Source organism: Hippopotamus amphibius, chromosome 4 (genome assembly GCF_030028045.1).
Source record: "Hippopotamus amphibius kiboko isolate mHipAmp2 chromosome 4, mHipAmp2.hap2, whole genome shotgun sequence".
Taxonomy (NCBI): domain Eukaryota; kingdom Metazoa; phylum Chordata; class Mammalia; order Artiodactyla; family Hippopotamidae; genus Hippopotamus; species Hippopotamus amphibius.
Genome location: NC_080189.1, coordinates 186,423,848 through 186,441,063, shown reverse-complemented (window position 1 = coordinate 186,441,063; position 17,216 = coordinate 186,423,848). Strand labels below are relative to the sequence as shown.

The window sequence follows — 17,216 nt, the reverse complement described above, 5'->3', positions numbered from 1 at the left end:
GGCGGGGGCAGGTCAGCCAGCACGACGGGCCCCCCGGGGACACGGAACGCCAGGGAGGGCGGGGCTGAGGCTGGGGGCCCGTGGGGTCTCTCCACCCCACCGGGTCTAGGACGGGGGCCTCCAAGGCCGGAGGTGGGGGAGACGCTGGCCGGCGGGGACGAGGGGCCAGAGCTTCAGCTCCTCTTCCTGGCGGGCAGGCAGGCAGCCCTGCTCACACCAGCAGTCCGCTTGAGACACCGCCCCGTCACCCGCCGCATGCCGGGGGGCTCAGACTTCCAGGGCTGCTTCCAGCCCCCGAGCCTGGCTACCGGAGGCGCCCCGGCTCGGCCTCTCCTGCCTCTGCCCCCCCCCGCCGAGGCCTCAGACCCGCTGCAGCGCGCGCCGCACACGGGCGCGGGCGGGCCCGGGGGAGGCAGGGACAGAACCTCAGCAGCACCACGGCGGGGGGGCCCAGCGCACGGGCGAAGGAGCAGAGGCCGGCAGCCCTGCGCCTGCCCCCCGCCCGGCCCGCCCCCACCGCCTGCCGGGCCTCAGTCTCCCCAGGCCGGCCCGCTGGCCGAGGTCAGAGCCACGCTGGCAGCTGGTGGCCGAGCACCGGGCAGGGCAGCTGCTGGGCCTGCGGTGTTGTCCCCACTGAGCTCAGCCCCCAGGGAGCACGGACACGCGTGAGGCCTGCCGACGCCTCGGCCCCCACCCATCCCCCCAGCTCCCCAGATGCGGCCCAGGCCCCTCCCACAGCCCTCCTCGGGCCCACACGCGCGCACACACCCTCGCACGCACCCCCTCTCCTGGACGGTTCTCTCTGCCGGGAACGCTCCCCACCCCCCAGCCCGCGTGCTCCCAGGGCCCAGCCGGTGCAGCCCCCGCACAGGGCGGCCTCTCTGAAGCTCCCCCCCGGCCGACCCGCCTTCCCCTCGAGCCCACGTCCCGGGAAGCACAGGGACGCCTGCGACCTTCACCTGCACAGCTCCGTCCCCGCGTCCTCCAGCTCCTGGGGGGACAGGCAGGCCCCGGCTGTCCGCAGCAGCCCTATGACGCCCCGACGCCTGCCATGAGAAACAGCGTGGTGACCGCCTGCCCGCGGCCGCCTCCGCTAGATGCCCTCTCACCCTCCCCAGACCAGGGTCCCCAGCTCGGTCCCCAGCACCCAGACCCCCACGGGGGAGGGGGGCAGTGCGGGGGACGTCAGCCCTGGCCGAGCAGCACCTCCGCCTGCAGCCCGAGGCCCAGGCCCACCCCGAGGCCCGAGGCCCTGCTGTGGGCGTCTGGGGACGGCCCGCCCTGGAGGAGGCGCCACACCGCGCTCACACCTGCCAGGGCCGGGTCCGGACACAGGGAGTCCATCGGGCCCGTACGCTGCCCTTGGGGGTGGGGTGGGGATGAGACAGTGATGAAAAAGCGTGGGGGTCAGGCTGGCCCGAGCAGGGCCCGGATGTCCGTGGGTGTCCAGAGGCACCTGGCCCGAGTCCCGGGACCGGAGAGCACAGAGACCCGAGGCTGCCCGGCCGGTTTCAGTGGAGGGGACGGACGCCCTCTCCCCAGTGTTGGGGGTGTACCATCAACTGCACAGCCACCCCACTTTTAGGGGGCCTGGGGAGGAGGGTGGGGCCCCCCAGGCCTTGCCCCCACCCCCAACACCCAAGAGCCCTCCAGGGTGGGGCCGGCCCCTCCAGGACACAGCAGGGCCCACTGGGGGGTGAGCCGGGAGACCGGTTTGGGGGGTGGGGGTGGTGTTGTGACAGCCCGTTGGGGACGAGGGGGTGGGACCAGGATGGGGTGAGCTCACCGTGCTACCCGCCCACGCCCAGGTGTGAGCGGCCCAGCGTCCCGGCCAGATCACCCGGGCCTGGGTGCCACGGGTACACCTCGCACACACCCCTCCCCCTCTGTCCACCGCCAGGCCTGTTCTGAGAACCCTTTGATGCTCCCAAGAGGCCGGGAAGGAGGGTGCTACCCCATCACCCACGGCACCAAGGGTGAGGCGCCCCAGCCCAGGACTGACCCGAGCAGTGGTGGCCTGGCTCTCCGTGAGACTCACGAAACCCCCAGAAATAACCCAGCGTCCTGCAGGCCAAGAGCCCCTGGGGAGGGGCCCGGGGCCTGTGGCAGACACTCAACCAAGACCAGCTCTGCATTCGGAAACAGTAAGGCTACAAAAGCTGGAAAGCAAAGGCCGCGATCCCCGCCTCCCAAACACACACGCGCAGGCTCGCATACGCAACGCGGCAACGCGGCTCGGCTGCCTGGCCGATGGCGAAAGAGACGGGGGAGGCCCGGCCCCAGGTCTTCCCAGCAAGTTCCAGGCCGCAGAGCGACATAAGCCCCTGGCACGTGAGGCAAGCGGCCACCAGGCCCCAGCCTGTGTCCATCCACCATGAGTTCCAACTGTCCGTCAGAGCAGGTGAGGCCCGGCCCGCGGGGAAATGCCAGGCGGGCCCGGGAGGGCCAGGAGACGCCCGGCCCAGCAGAAGACACGGGTGTGGGTGTCCACCAGACCCGGGGCCTGCTCCTCCAGCCTCACGCTGGCCGGCTGCCCGCCGGGCCCCACCGCAAGGGAACGGGTCAGAGCCGGTGACCTCGGCTCTTGGTTGGTGACCACCAGCTCGTGGGTTTTCCTTCACATCCCTCCTCACACGACCAGCCCTGTAAGGTGCCGCCCCCACCACAGCCCACAGCGCACGTCACAGGTGAGGGCACAGGGTGGCCCCTCCGGGCGGCCCCAGCCTCTGGCCTCGGCTGCAGGACAGGGAGCTCCTGCCTCCTGGCCCAGTGGCCGGTGCCTTCTGCCCCTCCTCAGAAGGAACCAGATGTCAGCGGCCCACACCGACTGCCCAGGGCCCTGGGGCCTCAGGAAGAGCTCAGTTCTGCAAGTCTCCATCTGGGCAGGGACCCCCCGCCTAAAAGACCCAGGCTGGGGCCCTGCCTTAAAAAGCCAGGGTTTGTTGGATGGGACCAGCTTGGGAGCCCTCTCCCCATCACCAGCATGCACCCTGAGCCTGCCCACTGGGCACCTGTGCTCACCCAGGCCAGCATCTGGCATTACGTCACCTGCTCCGCACCTGCTCCATCCCAGCGCTGGGCTGGGGGCTTCTCCCCTTGCCCCACCCCCCGGCCCTCAGGGGGAGGATGTGGGGAACACACAAGACCCTTTGTGCTTTGTGGTTTTCTTTTCTAAAAACTCCATGCCAGGGTCTTGCTGGGCCTGCCTGGGTCACCTCCAGGAAGTGCTCCCCGACCACGCCGCCCAGGGTCAGTCCTCCCAGTCTGGGCCCTGGCACCTGGCCCTTCACACCTGGCAAGGTCACTGCTGGGGTGGGCGAGGCCCCAGGAAGCAGGCGTCCTGGGTCCCACCCAACTCTGCCTGGGGAAGCTGCGTGACCACAGGCACACTGAAGGCCCCCGCTGAGGCGTCTCTGTCCAGGCCCCGCCCCACATGGCGCCCCCGCCCACACACCCGCCACAGTGCCCACCCCCGTACCTGCCCCTCAGGGCCAGCAGCAGCGGGCTGAGGCCGTCCTTGTCCCGCGCGTGCACATCCAGCCCTCTCTGCAGCAGCATGGTGACCACCGCGGCCTGGCCCCCGCGGGTGGCCGCGTGCAGAGGAGTTTGACCCCCGAAGTCCTCCAGGCTCAGGTCAGTGCCCTGGGGTGAGGCAAAGGCTCACCACCCACTGGAGGGAGGCCAGGCAGGGCCAGGTGGGCCCCGGGGAAGGGCCAGGGGCGGGGTGCACCCGAGGGGGCCCCGGCACTGCCCCACGCGCCCTTCAGCTGCAGGGAGGTGAGCAGGCCCTGGGAGAGGCCCTGCTGCCCACACCCAGCGGGGCCCCCACCCGCCCCCCGCCCTGGGGCTGGCGTGGCTAGGGCTGGTCCCCAAGGGTGGGCAGGGCTCACCAGCTCTGCCAGCGCCTGCAGGGCCTCCAGGTCGCCGGCGTAGGCCGCAGCACAGGCCAGGCTGGGCGCCAGGGTGTCCCACACGTCATCAGCTTCCTGGGGGGGGGGGGGGCCGCACCTTGGCACCTCTGCCACTTTCTGGGGCCCTTAGTACCCCCGGGAGTGGACAGGGCGAGAAGCAGGGGCACAGGCGGGCCGAGGCAGGGCCCAGGGACCGTGGGAACCCTGCTGGCCCCCACACCACGCTGGCAGTGGTCCCTTAAGTCACAACATGGGAAAAGGAACCGGGCGCCACCTCTGAGGCCCGCCCGGGACCCCCACCCCTGGGAGCAAAGTCCAGACGGGACACGAGAGCAGCACCCAGCTCCACGCCGGCCGCCGCGCCCAGGGCCTGCCGCCCGCCCTCGGAGACCCTCCCCCTCGCCTGCCGCCCCTGTGGTGGAGGATGCAGGGGTACGTCACACGGCGCCCCCCTGGGGGAGGGCGGAAAGGGCTGCCTGGCCCCTCCCCAGAAGGAAGGGCTGCCTGGCCCCCGCGCTGGGAATCTCATGGGTCGCCTACAGCTCCCCGAGGCGCCAGAAAGCTGGGGGTCCCATCAGAGGGCCCTGTAGGCACCCCCGCACCAGGCACAACGTCCGGGCCTGATTCCTCGGGTCCTTAAGGCCCAAGGCACCCCCCATGATGACAGGCCGCACGCATCTGGCCGCTGCCAATCCCCAGCAGGCAGGCTAACCACCCCCCACCCCCCGCCCAGTCGCCCTCCAGGAGAAGCCTGTCCCCCCGCCACCCTGCAGAGGGGAAAACAGGCACGTAGGGTGCTCCCACGCCAGGGCTGGACGCTTTGCCCAGAGGCCAGGGGGTGACATGGGGCACCAGGAGGCCCGAATCACCCCCGTGAGCCTGGCCCAGCTTGAATTCAGGACCCCAGGCCCTAAAGCAAGTCCTTGGCCCCTTCATGGGCCTGGTCACCCAGGCTGAGAAGGGGAGGAGGCTCCGAGCCTGGCCCCTCCTCCAGGGGAGACCGCGGAGCAGACACCGCTCTCCCTCCAGCACAGGATGGGCAGGGCGCCCGTGGTGCCCGAGAGCGCCCCGCTCACGACGCAGCCCAGCACCGGCAAGCCCGGCCCGGCTGCCCCACCGGGTGAGCGGCCACGTCCACACACCGTGTGTACACAGCAAGGGCCCCTCTCTACCGCCCGGCCCCTCCCCACGCACTGGCCGGAGTCCCTGCAAACCCTCCCCGCGGTGGCCCCGAGCCCAGAGCCAGGCCTGCCCGGTGGCTTTCTGCTCCTGGCACCAGGATGCCGGTGGCTGGGGGCCCATCCCTCAGGGACCCGCCGCCCCCACGGGCCAGTACCTGGCTCACACTGAGGAGCTGGGCAACCCCGCGGCCCAGCGCGCTGCCCCGCAGAGAGGGCCGGAGCTCGTGCACCGCAGGCGGCGACATCTCCCCACGCAGGTCCCTGGCCAGCAGCTGCGGGGGGAGCACACGGAGAGCAGGGCCAGCTCCACCAGGGCCCAGACCCACAGCCCAGACCAACCACGCAGGCCAGGCAGCCCCGGCCCTGGGAGACGGCCGCCCCAGGCCTGAAACCCCTCCAGCGGGCTCCATCCCTGGGGCCAGAGCCTGACCCCAGCCAGACCCCACAGCAGGCCAGTCCCACCCTCCAGCCCGCCAGCTCAGGGTCTCCCCAGGCCCCCGGGGCCTCTGCGCAGCCCAAAGGGCCCGGGGACGGCTGTGTGTGAGGCCAGCCTGAAAAGCACGGGGGAGGGACACCCTGGGGGCAGTACGGGGACCCTCGGCCTAAGCCAGACCGGGGGCTCCCCAAGGTGAGGACAGGCGGTGCCGGGGGAGCCCCCATCCCCACCCCTCTTCCAAACCCCGGCACACATGCCCCGGACTGGGCCCTGCCGCCCACGGGTCACACTCCCACCGAGGGGCCCGGGTCCGCGGCCAGAGGGGCACGCACCTCCTTCCGGCTGTCCAGGCTCAGCCCCGGGAGGCCCATCACGTACGACAGCTTGGCCAGGGCCGCCTCCGACGTCATGTCGAAGCCCGAGATGGTGCCGGCTCCCGCCAGGGCCTGCAGGGACAACGGGGCACGGGGTCACGGCCGGCTCGCCCCCGCCCGCCCCCAGGCCCCGGGGTCCCCGCCGCACCGTGCCAGCGCCGTAGTCCGAGGTGACGGCGCCCTGAAGGCAGTGGGTGCAGTTGACGATGACCAGGCCTCGCCCGGCCGCCGCCCGCAGCTCCTGAAGCAGGTCAGGCTTGGTGGGCCCGTTTCCCGAGCCGAAGGTCTCCATGACCACGCCCTTCAGGGGGGGCTGCAGGAAGGCCCGGACCTGCGGGGGCCAGGAGGCGACGGTGAGGGCCTTGCTTCCCGCCCCAGCCCTGGGGACCAGGCTGGCCCTGCACCCTCGGCGCGGCCAGGGGCAGCACAGGCCGCACACCTCACTCCCCACCACAGCCTCCCAAAGGGACCCCGTCCCCTTCTAAGTGTTAGGGTCACAAACACCATGGAAGTGGGTCAGAGGAGGGCAGAGGGAGCCGGCTGGAGGTGAGAAAGGGCCGCCAGAGGCTTCACCGAGGGAAGGGCCTCCCAGCCCGGGCTGGGCAGTCCCACCGCCCCTCCCAGCCCCCGGCCCCTCCATCGGGCCCGAAGCTCTGCCCCGTGTGACACACGACAGGTGAGGCTCCCCGCGAGCCAGTGCGTGGGGAAAGGGCCCTGCAGCCAAACACACACGCGGGGCCTGCCTGAGCCAGGGCGCTGGCCCTCACACCCTGTGAGGCTGCGCGGCTCCACTCAGAAGGCAGGACGGGGCCTTGGGTTTACCTCGAACAAGGACGGTCCCCTCAGAGGCCACCCTGCAGGACGCCTGTTGCCCAGCTCAGCCAAGCCCTGTATCAGCCCTGATGGGTACAGCCCGAGGCCCCAGGGCTGAGCACTGTCTGTGCCTGAACCTGCGGCACACGGGGAGCCCAGAGGCCACGCCGCTGGCTGTGCAGCAGGCGTCCACCCTCTGGCTGTGCCCCCGTCAGAGCCTTCACCCCTCGTCGGAAGCGCCATCAGTTCCCTCTGCTTCTCCGGGCAGAGGCCAAAGGTGAAAGCAGACCTGTTCCTGGCAGATACCCGGGAACCGGGAGACGAGGACCCACTGCAGGACGACGGGCCCCCCGCCGATGGCCCAGCAGCCCCGGTGGAGCGCAGCCCTTCGGGTCCCGTCCCCCCGCCCGAGCCTGGCCCAGCTTATGGCTCTGCACTCCCTCAGCCACAGCACGTTCTAGAAAGACGTCACAGGCCAGCACAGTTTTCCCAGAAAGAGCCTGGGCAGCTCAGGCCCCTTAAGATGGCAGCCTCGTGCAGTGACGTCTGGCTACTACACAATGCAAGACCCTGCGCGTGGACTCCAGCCAGCAGCCCCGGCCACCAGCCCCCGGGAGACCCTCACCTTCGAGAGCAGCGCTCACGGGCGCGCACCTCCCACAAACCCCTTCTGGTCCCATCACGGCTCCGCCTCATCTGTCCCTGGCGCCCTGGGAGGGGCGTGTGCGCCAGTTCACAGACTGCGGCCCAGAGGTTAAGGGCAGCCTGGTGCCGGGCTGCCCCGGGTATAGGGACACACCTTGGAAGCCACGTGTGCGGGGTAGAAGGGGGGCTGCAGAGCCCGGCCCGTCATAGCACCGAAGGAAGTGTGTTCTGAGCCCCGGCCCCTGCGGCCCTGCTCTCAGCGCCAGCGATGCCCAGAGCCGCTTCTACCTGAGACCCTCCATCCAACCGCAGCCCAGCGTCTGAGCCCAACTCACTGGACAGGATGGAGGCAGGCACCACGTTTCTCCCAGGGACAGCCAGTGGCCGGGGGGTGGATGGAGGGACCACCACAGCAGCCACAAGAAAGTGCCGAGTCCGAGGCCACACGCCATCGGCCTCAGAGGAACCTCGGGGCCCGGTGCTGTGAGTCAAGGACGTCCGCAAGGACAAGCCCAGGTCGCAAATGAGGGGGGATGGGTTGAGGAGGCAGCGGAGGGGGACAGGTCCCGGTGACACCAAGGGCTCAGCCTCGCAGGCGTTCTCTGAACCCGGGCCAGGTGGGCCTGGTGGGGAAGGGGAGGGTGCAGATGGCAGGCACTGGGGGCTGGGCTGGGGTCCCTACCAGGGTGGCGGGGATCCCAGGGTAGAGGCGCAGCAGGCCCACGTCGAGCTCCATGCAGCTGTGCACCACCAGCCGGCCCTGCCCGCGGACCCTCCGCACCAGCTCCCGGTTGACTGTGAGGACAGAGGGACTGAGTGCCGTCTGCCGGCCCTGGCCCCAGCCCCAGCCTCCCCAGACCTCCCACCCGGCCTCCCTCTGGTGCCTCCAGAGCCCCCTCCCCTGCCTCCACTCCCAGCTCGCTCAGGCAAGGGGCGCAGCTCCAGCCCGAGCCAGGCCCTTCGGTGGGCATGGGTCCCGGGGGGCGAGGAGGACCCGCAGGGACGGAGGCCTCCGGAGCCCAGCAGGCCACCCAGTGCAGGAGAGGGGAGAGGGGAGGTGGACGGAGGGCCTTCCAGGCAGAGGGTGAGAAGCACAGCAGACGGGACAGCCTTGGGACCCCCAGGATTCTGTGGTCCCGGATCCCAGAAGTGGTCGGGGCAGCGTCCTCAGACCAGCCAGCCTCACGTGCCCCTTACCGGGCACAGACCTGGCCCAGCCACGGCCCAGCGAGTCAATGAATGAATGAGTCTTCTGGATCCCTAACCTTTGGGGAAAGAAAGCCTCCATCTCATACACCCCGAAGTCTCGGAGTCCTAAGGAGAGCGTGGCCCGCTCCCCACGCCCAGGGTGGCTCCTAAGCCCCGTGGAGAGCGGAGGGGGCAGTTACGTGGGGTCGGTGCCCACCACGCAGAGCGCGCCCCAGAGGATCAGGCTCTCCGTGGTCTGAAGGCGGCTGCTCTGTGGGGACTGAACCACCAGCCCCCTGCTGGGCACGGGGCAGGGGTCTGGGCAGCAGGCTTGGCCTTTTGACCCTCAGGAGCCCGGCGCTGAGCCCGGGGTCCCATTGTCTCGGCCCCTCGCACATGGCAGCCTTGAGCAGGCAGAGGCCTGGCGCCATGATGCCCCGCGAGAGCCTGTGGAGGGAGCAGGTACCAAGGAGACCCCCACGTCCAGCCCAGGGACCCTGAGGCCCAGAGAGGGCAAGGCCTTGCCCAAGGTGGCCCCGCGTCAGATGCAGAGCTGGGAGGGGAATAGGGGCTCCAGGACCCCCGCCCAGGGCTCCTCCGCCACCCTGTCCTGTGAGGGGTGTAAGCCTGTGAGCCTCCCGCCGTTTCCACCAGAGCACGTCTCAGGTGCTGACACGCTGAGAAACACGCTGGACACATGCTGCCCCTGCACAGGGAGCGGGTGGGGGCGGGGGGCCCGGGGGCCCGGGGGGAGGGGCCCGGGGGGAGGGGAGCCGCAGCATCCGTCAGCACCGCAAGGCATCCTTTAATTGAGGGCCCGGCCCCAGCTGGGCGAGCCGATAAGACGGCGGCGGGTGGGAGCACGGCCACCAGCCAGGACTGATGGCTGCAGAGGGTGGGTTTACGGAGACAGAGGGCCCGCGCCCTCCAGCCCGGCCAGCCCATCCCCCAGAGAGCCCATGGGACCCCAAGTCCTTCCGCCTGGCTTGCCGGACACCAGGGGACCCCTGTCCCCTTGCGCAGAGGGGCCGCGAGAGGAGGGAAGGTGGCACGAGGCCCGCCGTGGCCAGGCGAGCTCCCCGCTGGTCCCGACGGCGCCGCCACAGGGCCACGCCGCAGAGCCCGCGTGCACCGGGCACACGGGGCCCCGCTGGCCCGGGCCTGACCCCCCCCCCCCCCGGGGCCAGGGCTTCTGCACAGGGAGGACCTGGGGCTCCTGGAGGCCCAGTGTGACCACACGTGCCTCCGCCACTCGGGGAAGGGCAGGGCCGGCGGTGGGGGAGCATCCCAGTACACCCCACCCCAGCCGGTGCGGCTCCCCGTCCTGAGCCCCGAGCCCTTCGTCTCTAACGGCCTCCCAGAGGGGAGGGAAGAGGCAGCAGAAAGCAGTGAGAGGGCGCTGGCCGCCCGAGTGCCGGTGTCGGCCCCCCTCTGCGCCCCACCGCCAGGGCCCCGCCGGGCACACCCCCGACAGAGCCTGGTGGGTCTCCGCACCAGGTGCCAGGACCAGCCTGGGGCTCGCACACACCACACGGGCACCCTGGCCGGGGGCACACAGTCCTCCCGGCACCATGGGCCCGGGGGTCCGAGGGCGGCCTCTCCCCTGCGGGCCAGCCTCAGCCCCGTGCCCACCCAGCCGCCCAGCCCGCATCAGCGTGCCCGGCGCCTCGAGGCCGGCCCGGGCTTGGCACCGGCAGGGCCCAGGGATCCAGGGTGAGCGCCGCGCCTGCCATCGGCCCATGTCCTGGAAGCCCCCCTCGCAGCCACAGACAGCGTGTGACTCAGCCCCCACGGGGGAGGCGGGCCTGCACGGCTGTCACCCCCTCCTTCCCGCCCGTTCTTCCTTCCTCAGCAGGCTGGCACCACAGCAAGGAAGCTGATCCGCCCGCCAGCACCCGCACACCCACCCCCTCCTCCAGGAAGCCTTCCCGGCTCTGGCCCTCAGCAAGCACGTGACCCCTGCGTGGCCTGCAGGACCCCAGGCATGCTGTGCACACCTCAGGTGCGCCGCTGTGCTCTGGGCCTTACCTCCCCCAGCCTCCCACCCAGACACTCGGGAAGGCAGGGTGGGTGGGCAGGGTAAGACCCCCGGAATGAAGTCAGAGCTAGGGGCTGCAATGTCCCTCCCTCTCTGTCTCCAGTTCCCACGCGGTGGTCTCCTCGTGCCCTGCCCGCCGTGACCCCACAACCGCCTGGCAGAAGTCCTGCCTGGATGCCCACGTCTCAAAGGCAAAGGGGTCGGGGGGCGGCTTTCACATTATACGACCAGCCCACCCAGTCCCGGAGAGGGCCCACTCCTCCATCTACTCTCTACGGACAGCTGCAGGCCCCCCCGCCGCCGGCCAGGACCCCTCCAGGCTCCTGGTCCGCACCACCTTCCCAGAAGGGCCGCTGCGGGTCCCTGCCTGTGTGGGGACGTTCCAGGAAGCCCCGCCTCTAGGAGGTCAAGGACCCGGCTGCCCACAGCCCACCCTCCCCAAGCCTTGATCTGTGCCTCCTTTGGGGGTAGGGTGCCCCCGCTGCACCAGACGACCCCAAAGCACCCTTCTCGTGCTGGCCTCCTGGAACTGCCCCCTCCGGGCCCCCCCAGGCCCTGCCTGCGTGGGCGAGGCCACGACCACCCCCCCGAGGGGCTAGGACGATGCAGTCAGGCAGTCCAGGGAGAAGGGCTGCCTCCGTCCTGCCCCAGGCAAGGCTTTAAGGGCTCTACATACCCCCAAGGGACGACAGGCTCTGCCAGGCCCTGGATCCCCCCAGGAGGGTCCCGGGACAGAATCCCACCACCTGCCCCAGGACCTACTGCTCGGTCAGGAAGAGACACAGGGCAGGCATGGGGGCCGTGCGCAGACGGCAGGGCTGCGTAGACGGCAGGGCTGGGTGGACGGCAAGGCCGCCGGAGCGAAGCCGTCACACTGCTTTGGGGAGGGGCGGCCGGGTGCCGGGAGGGCGTCGGAGGGGTTGGCCATGCCCACCGCGGACCTGGAGGGGGCCAGGAGGGCCCTGGAGACGCCACGGGAGGGCGGACACCCTGGCGGGAGAGCCTCCACGGCCACGAGGGCGGCCGAGGCCTGAGCGCCCGCCCCGCCGCGCGCCCTGAGGACCGGCCGGAGGCAGCTCCGCGCCAGGGCAGGCGCGCGGCTCCCGGCGGGGCTCTCAGGGCCCAGCACCCACAGGCGGCGTCAGGCAGCCCCACGCGGGGGCCGGGCGGCCTGCCAGGCCCAGGGCACAGACTGCCCTGGAAGACCACCGGAACCACAGCCCCAGGAGGCCGAGGAGAGCGGCCACGGACGGTCACCGAGGGACTCCTGGGCCCGGGGCCAGGCGGCCGGGACGGGGCACGCGAGGGGCTGGTCCCCCAGATGTGGCCTGGCCCGGGACGGCCCCCGGCTGAGCGGGGCTTCCCTGCTGGGCCTCCCGCTCTGAGCAGCCCCACCCCCGGCTCCCCCGCAGCCCAGGGCAGAACCGAGAGCTGTGCTCTCCCGCCCCGGGGCGCCCGTGCCCCCGGTCCCCGCTACAGCTCCCTGCGCGACGCGCACACCCCCGGCTCGCTCACGTGTGACGTCAGCGCCCACGGTGGCCAGAGGCGGCAGGTTGGGGGAGCAGAAGGCCGCGAACCCGCGCGTGTCCACCTTGGTCACTCGGTTGCCCCGAAACAGCTGATTCTGGAAGAACAAGCAGACCTGCGGGGGCGGGGGGGAGATGCTCAGCGATGGGGGGTCCCTGCCGCCCCCAGCGTCCCCTCGCCCACCAGGCACTCAGCCGGGCCCCTGCCCCGCGCAGGAGCTGTTCCCCTGGGGCGGGGGCGGGGGGACCACAGCAGTGAGACGCGCCCTGAACAGCGCGCGGAGGCCCCCCTGCAGGGCAGGCGCCCACCTCCCAGGGCTCCTCTCCCGACCCCCGAGGTGTGAGGGGGGGTCTTGTAAGTGTCTTCCTGTATCGCCACGTGAGGCGAAAAGAGCCCGCAGAACCACGCCCCGTACATGCGTACATACATACGTGACATAAACAAACATATAGCATGTCACGGGCATGAGACAATGTAAATACAGGTAAGTCACATATGTACACATATATGCGAGCCAGAGAAAACCCTGCACGCTTGAAGCAGCAGACGTGTCTCAAGGGTGAGAGGCAGTGACTGTTTCCTGCTGCCTTCTCTATGTTCCCATTTTCTCTACAGTGACGGTATATTTCACATTCAAGGTGAAAGACGGCTCCTTAAACCCTGCCAACTCCTCCCCTGCGCGTCCCCCTGAGCGCCACACCCTAGAGCCCCTCACCTGGGCTCCCGGGAGCACGCAGGCACCCCCACCCAGCGCCGGACCCCGACACCCGCAGGCCCACCCAGCCCGCGGGCGGAGGTACCTCGGGGATCACGTACTGGCCGGCCAGCAGCAGGGCGCCCAGCAGGTTCTCACGGCCATCGTTCCACAGCGCGTGGATGGGCACCTGGGGGAGAAGCCGCCGAGAGGAAAGGGCTGAGGCTCCAGCAGCATGGGAAGGACCCAGCGGCGGAGCCCGGGCAGGGGTCCAGGAGAGGGGGAGGGGAAGGCCCGGCCAGCGGGGACCACCCCTCAGGGAGCTGCACCTACTGACCGTGCCGGCCTGGCCCACGCCCCGGCCCCCTCTGCTCCCCGAGGGCCCCAGTGCTATCGAGGCCAGCCAGTCCCCACACTGCAGGAGGGCATGATGGGCTCCACCCCAGGGACCCACCGCTGCCCAGCCCAGCTCCCTGGCCCCAGGGCACCGAGGCCCTGCTCCCTCACTGCCCCGGCCGGTTCCTGGGCCGCGTGGGCAGAATCTGGCTGAGGGCAGACGATGGGTGGGTGCGATGGCCAGAAGCCTCACGCGGGGCCTCTGACCTGCTCCCGTGTCTTCGTGGGGGCCAGTGCCCCAGGGGTACCTCTGACCAGCACCCGCCCAGCACCACTGCCCAGGAAGGCAAAAAAGGGCTGGACTGCTGTGGGGTGTGCGGGGGGCGGGTCCGCACAGGGCCTCCAGAGGAAGAGGAGCAGCCCCAGGGTTATAACAGAGGTGCTCCGTCAGGGCCGGTGTGTGGGCCAGAAGAGCATGGGGGTGGTCCCTCTGGGGCCGGCCGTGCTCGAGCGCCTGCCTTCGTCCCTCGGGAGAGGCCGGAGGGCCACCTGCACCCAGGGGCTCGGGAGGGTCTGGGAAGAGCCAGGGTCTGCTGTGCGCCATCCCTCCACTCACGCTCTGAGCGGGACGTGCCTGGCAGCGACGGGGTGTATGCAGTGCGGCCCTGGGCCTTCCCTGAGTGGGGCCGCCCCTCCGTGACACCCACCGGGGACCAGGGACAGAGAAGGGCAGGCAGCCAGGTCGGCACCCGGCAGGCCTGGCAACGGGACTTCCCGAGCTCTGCCCCCGGGGAAGCCTCTCCAGGACCGCGGGGAGGGCTGGCCCGACGGCGCTGGGGTGTGCGTCGTCTGCAGGCGCCCCTTCCTGCCACTGCCCGCAGCCGTTGATGTGGGCCCTGACGGGGGCCCCCTGCCACCTCCCCTCAAATCCAGCAGTTTTCTAGAATATTCCACCTGCTGGCCTTGGGGGTTGTGCTGGGTCAGGGTGCGAGAGGAGGGGGTGGCATGTGCCCAGGTCCCCAGGGATGGCACGGGCTGGGAACCACCGTGGGAAGATGACAAGAGGGACAAAGGCAGGGCAGCTGGACACGGCCGACAGCACCCTCTGCTGGCCACAGGGCGGCAGGGCGGGCGCCAGGCGGGACCGGGGCCCTGACGGGCGCCTGCAGGGCAGGAAGCACCCCGGGCAGGACCCGCTGGGGCCCCCGCAGTGCTGACCTTCCCCGCGGCCTCAGGAAGGGCCTGACCCACAGAGTCTCACGCCCACCGGGCAGCCCAGGGCTTCACCTGGGCCCCGGTGAGGATGACGGTTTTCTGCAGGTTTTCCAGCACGAAGGAGAGCACGGAGGCAGCGAAGGCCATGGTGTCGGTGCCGTGGATGACCACGAAGCCATGGTACTGCTCGTAGTGCCTCTGCGGGAGGGGCGGCAAGCTCAGGCAGGCCTGGCCCCTCCACCGCCCGGAAAAGGAAGGAAAGGGCCCCACACGGGAGGGACCGGGCAGGCGCCCGCGGGACCCTGGTCACTGCTTGCTGGGGATGCCCCCTGCGAACAGAGCCGCTGCCTGGAGTCCGGCCGCCGTGCTCCCCTCGCCCCCAAGGGGGCCTCCTCCCCTGACCCCGGGGGTCTCCCTATGATACCCCTCGTCCGCAAGAGAACACAGGTCGGGGTCTCTGGACATGCTTATCCCGAGGATGGGACAGTCTTCCCCTTCGATGTCCGGTCTGGGCTCCCACGCACACGGGTCAGCTCGGTGCTCCTGGAGGGCCCCTTGCTCAGCGACCACTGCCCCCGGGACAGCAGGGGCTGCCAGGGGAGCAAGCCAACCAGCCCCTTGGTCCAGCGGGAGGGCCAGGCGTGGACACAAGTGACGGCCACGAGGCAGAGCCAGCGCTGGGAGCTGTGATGTGAGAGGCAGGCAGGACGCGGGGACGGCCCCCCAGCCAGGCGGCAGGCCTCCCAGGCACACAGGCCAGCTCCTCAGGGACGCCCTCCGGCCACCACCTCCTAGGAGGCAGCCAGGGCTGGGCCCCAGTGGGCAGCTGGACCAGGCTGTGGTCGTGAGGAGCACAGTCCAGGGAGCTGAGAGGACCGTCAGGCTGTGCCCGGAGCTGGAGGGAAGCCGAGCCGCGCGGCGGGCTGGGGTGCCATCTGCTGGCCACACAGTGAACCTCCGCGTGGCTGGACCCTGCAGCCAGGCCACCGTCCTAGGCACTCCGAAAGGTGGTCAGGCCCCAGCCGTGTAGGATGCTGCTGGCCACAGACCAGGAAGACTGCCCCAGATCATGGCTGCAGGCATCCGGAGACACAAGGGCCAGGCCCACGGCCACGCGCGGTCCCAGGCACTCAGCATGAGAGGCGTGAGACCCCGCGAGCTGCTCTCCTCCAGGCAGGAGACAAGCATGGGAGGGCGGCCAGCCCGCAGCTGCCAGGAAAGGGCAGCCTGTGTGACAAGCCTCTCTCAGGGGAGCAGGCTTTCTCAAGGGAGGCAGGTGAGAAACGGGCCCGATGGGGCCAGGCCTGGCGCTAGTGGGAGGGGGCAGATAGAGAAGAGAGCTGACGGGGCGGGGGGGGGGGGGGGGGCGCGGGGAGAGGCGGTGGCTCTGGCCACGGGTAAGGCGTCCACACTGTGTGCAAACCATGAAGCCCTCGCGGGCTTCCGCACCCTCTTATGGGCCCTAGATCCACTAAGACTGCGCTCCAGGGTGGGCGTGGTGGACAGAGGAGGTGTGGGCCAGGCATGGAGCTGGTCGGTCTGCAGGCAAGCACCGCGTGTCTCAGCCCAGGACAGTAACTGGGGCAAATTAACTGCTTGAACAAATCGAGATGGCCACCCTGGCCATTCCCTCACCAGTGGACGCCGTCTCGACGTCCAAAGGGTGCAGATGAAAGGGCCCTGGGAGCCTTGGAGCTGAGATATGACCCACGCGCCTCCTGGCCCCACGCCCTCCCAGTCCCACCCCACTCCCCAGTCACCTCGATCGTCTGGGCGATCTGAACCCACTCGGTGATGGTCATGTCACTGGAGTCGAAGAGCGGCTGGCACTCCAGCACCCTGTAGATGACCCTCTGGTCGGGGCTGGCGGGCCTGCGGGAGGCGGACGGCAGGCTCGCACTCTGGGCCGCTCCCTCTGCGTCCCCCTTCTCCCCATCCGGTGGGCTCCTGCACCTCCACAGCCTCCCTTCCACCCGAGGCCCCAGGCACAAGGACCGTGGTCCCTGGGAGGGGCCGAGGACAGGCCAAGACGGGCTGCTCCAGGCAGTGTCCCCGTCCCTGGGTACGCCAGGACGACCCTGGCAGGAAGAGGTCAGCGCCCAGGAGGGCGACTCCCTGCTCAGCCGGCCAGCAGTGAAGAGCACCGGGCAGCCGGGGCGACGCACGGGGAACAGAGGGACCTTCACAGGCGGGGCAGCTGGGGCCAGCCCCTGCCTCTGCTGATGTGTTTGAGTCCCCGTGTGGCTCACTTCAAAGGGGGCTGCGGTCACTTCTAAAGCCATCGAAGTGGGAGGCCGTGGGGACAGCATCCTCAGAGAAGCCACAGCCTGCTCCGCCGGCCTGGCAGGTGCCAGTCTCAGGATGCCCCCCCCACCCCCCACCGTGACCCCTCCCGGGACGCCGAGGAGCCGGCACTCACGGCAGCACCAGGGTGTCCTCGGGGAGCCCACAGGCCCGGGCGTGCTCCTCGTCGTGAAACATGGGCAGGGTCCGCAGCACGGCCTCCAGGCCACTCCCGGGGACAAGCACTGCAGGCGGAGGTGGGGGTCACAGGCCCTCGGCCACGGCCAGCCAACCCCCTGAAGCTGTCAGCTCCCCCCTCCTCCCCGGGGGCCAGCCCCCCGGACAGGGGCCCGGGCTGGGCAGACGGGCCCGCAGCTGCCCCAGGGCCCTGGTGAGGATGGGCAGCTGCCCCATGTCTGGACCACTGCTTTTACCCAGACAGCCCAGGGGCTCCGGCCGCTCCTTGGCTAACACACCCAACTCCAGGTGAGCCCACGCCCCCCACCAAGGCTCAGGGGGCCCTAGCCCTCTCACAACTCGGCCACATGTGCCCACACTGCTCAGCCCACAGACAC

General features: G+C 70.6%; 2 protein-coding genes across 18 annotated transcripts in view; one reads left to right on the top strand and one right to left on the bottom strand.

Annotated features, from left to right (window-relative positions):
• Positions 1-17,216, top strand: part of LOC130851059 (uncharacterized) — a 30,156-nt gene that overhangs the window by 5,917 nt on the left and 7,023 nt on the right. For 5 of the 13 annotated variants that reach the window (XR_009053112.1, XR_009053113.1, XR_009053110.1 and 2 more), the window contains exon 2: positions 1,901-2,401. Coding sequence is in view for 4 of the 13 variants with exons in the window: in XM_057730866.1 (XP_057586849.1) it covers positions 2,424-3,509 (1,086 nt within the window). In the remaining 9 variants the exon portion in view is untranslated. Of the gene's footprint in view, positions 1-1,900; positions 8,058-10,403; positions 10,551-10,689; positions 12,119-17,216 lie in introns of those variants that run through there. The other 8 variants (XM_057730865.1, XM_057730864.1, XM_057730867.1 and 5 more) reach the window with 7 other exon arrangements.
• Positions 1-17,216, bottom strand: part of ASPG (asparaginase) — a 34,095-nt gene that overhangs the window by 11,783 nt on the left and 5,096 nt on the right. For 3 of the 5 annotated variants that reach the window (XM_057730863.1, XM_057730859.1, XM_057730860.1), the window contains exons 2-13: positions 16,778-16,886; positions 16,119-16,230; positions 14,431-14,556; positions 12,914-12,997; positions 12,102-12,228; positions 8,043-8,155; positions 6,051-6,233; positions 5,861-5,974; positions 5,248-5,364; positions 3,891-3,986; positions 3,479-3,642; positions 960-1,046 (exon numbers count right to left, since the gene is read on the bottom strand). In XM_057730863.1, coding sequence (XP_057586846.1) covers positions 960-1,046; positions 3,479-3,642; positions 3,891-3,986; positions 5,248-5,364; positions 5,861-5,974; positions 6,051-6,233; positions 8,043-8,155; positions 12,102-12,228; positions 12,914-12,997; positions 14,431-14,556; positions 16,119-16,230; positions 16,778-16,886 — 1,432 coding nt within the window. The remainder of the gene's footprint in view (positions 1-959; positions 1,047-3,478; positions 3,643-3,890; positions 3,987-5,247; positions 5,365-5,860; positions 5,975-6,050; positions 6,234-8,042; positions 8,156-12,101; positions 12,229-12,913; positions 12,998-14,430; positions 14,557-16,118; positions 16,231-16,777; positions 16,887-17,216) is intronic. The other 2 variants (XM_057730862.1, XM_057730861.1) reach the window with 1 other exon arrangement.